Raw genomic sequence first — 7,315 nt, forward strand, 5'->3', positions numbered from 1 at the left:
GTGAGTTTTTCTAAATATTTCCAATTCTGTTTCTTATATACCTATATATTTTAAAAATAAATATCTTTCACGAAAAATTTTAAATCAAATAAGAAAATAAGGGTTACTTCTGTTGGAACTCAAGGTGTAATACATTTCCGTATATCCGAAAAAAAAACTAGTTTCTTTACACGATTTCCCCTGAATAGTTTTACAATATTTTGAGACAAAACAGCACAGCACTGGGTTGTTCACACAAATGATGCGCGATTGTCGCCTATTTTACGATGAGGCAGAAGTAGAAATTCTTTCGCGTATGCGCACCGCTTTCTTGTCCCGTCTTCTAAGCGGTAATGAATAGTTACGACCATTATCGTTTACCTACACGAAAACTTTAATAACTTGATATTACATTGAAATACACTGATAATGGTTATTAGACATGAGAACCAAAAGTAATAGGAATAAAAAGGAAAAAAAACGATCAAAAAACAACTCTAAATAACTTTTTTTCTTGAAAATAATAAAAATACAATTAAAAAACAAGAAACTAATTCTTTTATATTGTAATGAATAATTTACAAACTAATATAATGATAATACTTGATCCTTATAAGTAAAATTAGTGCAAACGTCAATTTTTGGGCTTGAACCCGCTATACAAAGTGTCTTTTGGGGGTTTTCTTGATGAATAGCACTATATACTGTCACACATGAAACAGGAATTTCAGCTGCAATATTCCCATTTACACTCATGTTATAAAAATAATTAGATCTGCCACCAGCAAATACTTTGTCTTCATAAAGTTCTGCTACATGAATTCCACTGTCTTCAAGTGGAAATATCATTGAGTTATTTAAGGATTTTAAATGCCACAAAGAAAGCCTTGGTCCTCCCCCACACAACTAAAAATATTTTTTAAATTAATAACGGTTTATTTTTACATTATTTTTTATAACTAAACTCATAGGTACTCATGTGAATAATTCATTATAAACCTTTCTATTACTTTTCAATGGTTTTTAAATATATTTAAATGAAATGCAAATTAATTCAAAGGATATACATTTAACTATTTATTCCTTCTTAGAATTCACTTACTATCCAATCGTCACTTAATGATACAGCTCCAATCCACTTTCCCAGATCATTCCTTGCAATGTTATCTCTTTTCCATGGTTCTACCTTACATGCAACATCTTTTTCTCTTAAATCCCATACATTAACTAAACCATCTTCACCTCCAGAAACCAATTCGTTTTCTCTAAAAGTTAGAAAATATACACACATATTTATGTACTTTGTTCTCTTAAGCTTACAGTTTATAGATATCATGAATATAATCTGAATGTCCTTTGAGTGTTCTCACAATTGCACTAGATTCAATGTTAACACAATAAATGTTGTTATCATCACATCCGACATAAATTAGTCCAGGGTCTTTACTTAAAACCATACAATTGATGTCAATTTTTTCAAAGTTGCTCTGTACTTTAGGTAGTTCAATTTTCCATGATATTTTGGCCTCTTTTCCATTTTTAATATTTTTCCAATCATAACCAATAATACCTACTGAAGTTCCCACAACAAGATACTGTTCAGTTGTTAATAGACTATTTATATGAAGATTGTTTTCAATTGTGAAAGTATGCTTGGGTGTCTGATCAAATTTTGTCAAGTTTCCTTCTGGATTTAGGATTTTGGATAAACTGTAATTTTTTGTATGATTAAGTATGTTGGAAATCATTACACTGTTTTCAAACTCACTAGAAAACTGAAATTTGACCGTAAATATCCCCTGCAACTAAATAATTTCCACGAGGACAAAAAGTTAAGCTAAGAATTGTGTTATAGAAATTTTTATTAACCATTTTTTGATTTAATTTACGTACTACTTTTAAATTATCAAATGTAAACAAATAAGTAAACTTGTTTAGGTTATGTGTTACTGTTAGTGCGGTTAGGTACGTATGTTTCATAGATGCTATCATGGATTGTATAAAACATCAATGGTTAAGATGTATATTCGCCTAAAGAGAAAATGAAGCATCGTTTAAACTACTAGGTATTTTTTTTGAATGAAAATACAAGTTTATCTCCACTTTTTATTAAATAAAAATCTGGAAACATTGCTTAATAACTAGCAGTAAAGCTTTAGTTTGTTTATGTATTCAATTCTTTTGAAAGATGTTTAATTTTGAACAAGAATTCATTACAAAAACAGTAAGCATGTTTAATACCAATACAATATAAAGCCTTGATTACGTAAAAGTAATTCTTTTGAATATTAGACTCATTCGGGTACCATTTCGTGTGTAACTTCTTGGTAACGCATGGTGCCATTGTTTGTAGTGCAATGGATTCATAAGAATGAGGCTTCCATGTTGGAGAACGATTTTAACTGGAAAACATATCAAACTTATTCAAGTGAACTTTTCTTGTTTCGTATTATTTGTTAATTTTATAGGAAATTATAGGACAATAATTAGATTTAGTTCGAATAAAGTAAACGTACAGTAAAATGTTTACCGTCTCTACCTTGGTTTAAATTATTTGCAGAAAAGTCGAATGATTTATGTCGAAGTAAGAATTCTCTTGTTCCACCCAACGAAAGTATGGCAAAAGGAACAGATAAACTTTGCATGTCTTCCTCTTCAGTGTACTCATTTAAATGGTCAATTCCGTTTTTATACCTATTACAATCAAACGTTTTGTAATGCACCTGATTAAATGAAATTTACAAGAATCTCCAGCACAAATAGTTTTGCACATACTTTGTTTTTGTACTGTTTATGCAAAGTGGAATAAGTGTCATACTTTTTAATAACTACACAGTTGTATCTATATTTAGTTATTCTTTCGAGCAAATTTCTGGTTAATTCTAAAGCAGGTATCCAAGGCATAGCAGGGAGCGGACTTTCTGTAAAATCATATCGTATTGATCTATTTGTACACACAATTCGTTTTTTTGGTCGGGGAATATATTCATCTATCGATTCCTACAAATACGAAGACACGCAATTGTAAATACTTCACATTGTTTCATGTTCCCCTTTTTGGTACTAGTTTTATACGAACCAGTACCATTATTACCTTACCTCCTTGATTGTTTTTAAACATGACTTTCTCGGTCTCTCATCTTTAGGAGCCAATTCTAATTTACGCTTTATTTTCTTAAGCTTGCACTTCTTAAGTTGTCGGTAAAGTTCGTCTGCTATTGGTTTAGAAAAGAGTTTGGTGTAAGTAAAATCCAACTTGTTCCTATCATCTGATTTATTCCAAACTAACTCTTTAGGTTTCATACTGTCAAATGCACTTTTCAGGTCTAATGTTGCTTCCATTTTTTACAACGTTCTAATTTAAAAATTAAAGACATAACAATATTTCTTTAATTACGAATTATTCTACTCCTCCCGAAAATAACACAAGCTTACCCCGAAAATGACATTGTCAAATCTATTGTTTACAATATTTCATTTGAACCTTTATTTTATTACGTACTGAAATTTTATTAATACATTAAGTAATTACAAAATATTTCTGATTTTTCTAAACGTTAAATTAATTCTTTCCCCAGGAACTTTTTTACGTTGAGGTAGTGAGTGATACCAGAATTTATTTGTAGGATAATTCATTAGAAGTAAACTTCCATGTTCCAAACATAATTTAACTGTAATAAATAATGTAATTAATTTTCAGTAAGCTTCCACGATTTAATCCGATTTACCTGTAGGTAAAGAAGAAGATCCCAATTTCCTTTTTCTACTATTCTCATGTCTTAGTACAAAATCCCTGTGTTGTCCTAAAGATAATGATGCTATAGGGGTGTGAATATCCAATTCTGCTTCATCATCTTTGTGTTCCCCTATGTAATCAAGACCGTTACGATATCTGCAAAATTTTGTAATTTTACGGTTAACTGATACGTTTATTTTGCTCTCATCAACCTGTTTATGAGAACAAAATTGTATCTATATCCTGTTATTTTTTCTATTAAATTCCTTGTGTTTTCAAGTGGCTCAATCCAGGGCTTAGGATAAACAGTTATTCCTGAATATTTATATTTCAAACCGTCATCACCATATGCACTTTGCTCTCTCGGAATTTGGTGCCATTTACCAAACACTTTTACCTAAGTTAATAACAAATTTTAACTATTTTAATTAAATAAATTNGAATTATAATTTTATTGTTTTTATGTCGGGTCCTCAGGTGTGGCCGTATAGTTTGAAATTTGGGACAACTGCGCAATAAATACAAAACAAAATGGTTAAAGCAATTAACATATTCGGAATTTTAAATATTTTTTCTCGCGGGTGTTTTCTTTCAAGTATCATAATGTTCGGTGATTGCGGGCGGCGGTGGCGGTGGATCTTTTGGATCCCACGCCGAAGGGGCGTTCGGATCTGTAATCAAATGCGCTAAGGAGGGGCACACGGTGGGAAAAGGCAGCCGTACAGACGAAGTCCGGGACCGTGATATTGGGGCCCTCGTCTATACACGCACGTATTTATACATGTAGTTAAGGTAACCCGTTGCAATTTCAGGCAATTTTGTTCGCAAAAGTACCGACAGCTAAAGTTATACTGGCGATCATTGTTGTAGTAATAATAAAAATCGTGCAAACGCAGTGGTAATTTTTGTGTCGAAAGATTTTGGGTTATAGGGCAATGCACGTAACGTCCATGGGATATACAACAATAAAGTACCACATTATCTAAATAAGCATCTTAATAAAAGGGAACAATCTTTTACATCTCCTTAACGGCGTTTATTAAATCCAGCGGCGTAGTGATGAGTATATGGTGTTTAAAAATAGCCTTGTAGTTGTAAACTGTGTTAAAACTTGTAGCTAAAACCACATTTGAAATATATTACGGCCAGATTATATGTGTATAATTTGTGAGAAGGGGACCGCGTCTACAGAATCCATTTTTTCTGAATTTATCTCCGTATGATCCAGTTTATTGTTTGCTTTATTTACTTCGTAAAGGATAAATTGAGCAATGAATACTTTGGAAACATAATATGTACTAATTCCTATATAAAATTAATATTTTCGAAGAAGCAAATTGATATAATACATAATGGGGTGCATTCAGTCGTTTTTATTTCTTGTTATAAGTGTAAAAACTAAATTCATAAATGATTATAAAATTTCCGATACCACAGTTAGAACAAGATCGTTGTGGTCTCTGTCTTCGTTAATAAATATGATGATGATTCGTGAAAGCATTTTCAGTACTAAATATTCAATATCAGGAAAACTAAATAATTTTTACTCTAATCATCGTTTCTTTCTTCAACTTATATGGCTTAGTAAGACGAAACAATATCAAATGGTGTCTTAATAAAAATTTTTGAAAGTTTTTGTACATACGGAATTTAATGTAGTTTCCACTAAAGATGTCATTCGTAGTTACTGACGAAACGACTGATTCTAAGTTTTAATCGTTCATTTCGATTACAACTCATCACCCCAATTCTTAATTTTACTATGAATTCCAGTTTGCTTAAAAATTGAACTCGTCAATTTTGTTCTTTTAAATAAATATTCATAAATACATACCTACATATTTTGTGAAATTTACGTTTGTTGCTTTATGCAGTCAGAGAGATAAAACACCTTCATATTTCTTTTAATTCATACTGTTATAATAATTAATTCAAGGGATAGTTTCTAAACGAATTTTAAAAATGCGACAGGTTTTTTTATGGAGCGCGCCCCTGACTACATGATTAGTCAATATTGTAGATTTCTGACAAGAACACAAAAGAATAAGATAAGAGGATTATAATTTTTTCTACTTTATCACACGAATTTTATTTTACAATTATGCATTTTTTGTACTCATTATTTCTTTTTTTTTACTCATATCTGCTTTTTTACACATAGTACACATTTTCTTATTACTTCAACATAATTTCTCTTCACTCTTTTGAATTTTGAAGCAAAGTCGACATTTAACTTTGATAGCTATTATCTTTTTTCGTAAAATTAATCTCATTTTGCTAAAAGCATCGAGATTGAAATGGTCTTATTTTTATCAGGTTTTTTCAACTATCAACTAATTTTCGACATTTATGTGCCTTAAAACTTTTAATTATTTTGATTCTTATTAACAATCATCCGTCCTTGCTATGTATAGAATTTTTTTAAATGCAATGGATATTTTAAATTAACTTGCTCTTAGTTTCATATGTTCTTTTTTGTCACAAGGGCATCCCTTGACATGTAACTTTCAATTTGTATTCATTTTAATCCTTTACGATAGATTTACAGGATCAATTAATTCTCGTTTTTTTATATGTTTTAATTATTAAACGTATGCAGATCATTATAATTAATCAAATTAATCATTATCTCTAATCATTATTATAGATCTCTATTGGTCCCTCCTTACTGCGGTCTGTTTCTAGATTTTACACTATTCATTTATGCCCATAGTCCAAATGCATCATTGAAAATTTTTTTTGTTCTTTTTGATCAAATTATGTTATTGTACCTAGCTCCTTTAACTTTATAGCAAAAAATTACGTAAAATGTTCTTGTACTTTATTTTCAACATTATTTCTGTGAGTATATCACATTTTGACCAGTGACTGTTTTTTCTACTGAAATTAACGTTGTCGGTATAGTTTGGATAATTAAAATTGCTCGTAAAGAAACATTTAGAAATTCTTGGCTTTTCTCACAGACAGAGGGGTCGAAATTGCTCACGCTCGTCACGCCCCTTGCACGCACTTAAGCCGAGACATGAAGATTGAGATTTTTACACCCACGACCGAGATCAACTATATACGCGGGACAGACGGTGCAATTGGAATTCCGTTGAATTCACTTAATGACCTTCTTAAATAGATAGGTACGCTAGAATTTTTGTTTTCATTGTCAATAAAAGTACTTTGGGACATGTTGTATAGCAATATAGCAAAACATATCTAAGAATCATAATAAACGATGTTTGGCAGGGCAGTTGATATAATAAAATTCAGACAAAAATATAAAAAAAAAAGAAATAAAAGTTCGTGTTATTTTGATGAGAAAAGCATCATAATCCGAAATGCCTTTTCTTTTGCGTAATTTAATGTTCGGTCGCGCCCTTATCATTCAAGGGACGCTGGGCTAAAGAATATAACTTAGCAAAAAACAGGCACCCAGATACATATTGTAGTAGCTTATTTATCTTTTGGTAATTAGATATAATTAATTATCTTAAGTTAAATAAATCTGAAAATATATTATAAAAAGTGAAACGTGCAGTATATTTCTGCCTTTTTAACTTATTAGAATAGAATAATTATACAATCATGCGATTATTTATTATTTCTTTT

General features: G+C 30.5%; 2 protein-coding genes across 4 annotated transcripts in view; both read right to left on the reverse strand.

Moving 5' to 3' along the window:
- Positions 1–539: 539 nt before the first annotated feature.
- LOC108745223 (THO complex subunit 6) lies at positions 540–1,929 on the reverse strand. The gene is made up of 4 exons (XM_018481360.2): positions 1,748–1,929; positions 1,300–1,689; positions 1,082–1,244; positions 540–885 (listed from the first exon to the last, which is right to left on the reverse strand). The coding sequence occupies exons 1-4, from the start codon at positions 1,849–1,851 to the stop codon at positions 565–567; spliced, it is 978 nt and encodes a 325-aa protein (XP_018336862.1). The 5' UTR covers positions 1,852–1,929; the 3' UTR covers positions 540–564.
- A 177-nt stretch (positions 1,930–2,106) lies between these two features.
- The window catches only part of LOC108745224 (DNA oxidative demethylase ALKBH2-like), a 9,782-nt gene continuing 4,573 nt past the window's right edge, over positions 2,107–7,315 (reverse strand). The window contains exons 1-6 of one of the 3 annotated variants that reach the window (XR_001939070.2): positions 3,928–4,113; positions 3,708–3,871; positions 3,079–3,650; positions 2,755–2,979; positions 2,519–2,673; positions 2,107–2,381 (exon numbers count right to left, since the gene is read on the reverse strand). Coding sequence is in view for 2 of the 3 variants with exons in the window: in XM_018481361.2 (XP_018336863.1) it covers positions 2,242–2,381; positions 2,519–2,673; positions 2,798–2,979; positions 3,079–3,321 (720 nt within the window). In the remaining variant the exon portion in view is untranslated. Of the gene's footprint in view, positions 2,382–2,518; positions 2,674–2,754; positions 2,980–3,078; positions 3,651–3,707; positions 3,872–3,927; positions 4,114–7,315 lie in introns of those variants that run through there. The other 2 variants (XM_018481361.2, XM_025981557.1) reach the window with 2 other exon arrangements.

This window comes from Agrilus planipennis, unplaced genomic scaffold (assembly GCF_000699045.2).
Source record: "Agrilus planipennis isolate EAB-ADULT unplaced genomic scaffold, Apla_2.0 scaffold38, whole genome shotgun sequence".
Lineage (NCBI taxonomy): Eukaryota > Metazoa > Arthropoda > Insecta > Coleoptera > Buprestidae > Agrilus > Agrilus planipennis.

Coding starts and splice junctions, on each gene's coding strand:
- LOC108745223 (XM_018481360.2), bottom strand. CDS start 1,851: ATGGTTAATAAAAATTTCTATAACACAATTCTTAGCTTAACTTTTTGT. Junction 1,690..1,747: donor GGTCAAATTTCAGTTTTCTA/GTGAGTTTGAAA, acceptor AAAAAATTACAG/TTTATCCAAAATCCTAAATC. Junction 1,245..1,299: donor ATTCATGATATCTATAAACT/GTAAGCTTAAGA, acceptor TCTAACTTTTAG/AGAAAACGAATTGGTTTCTG.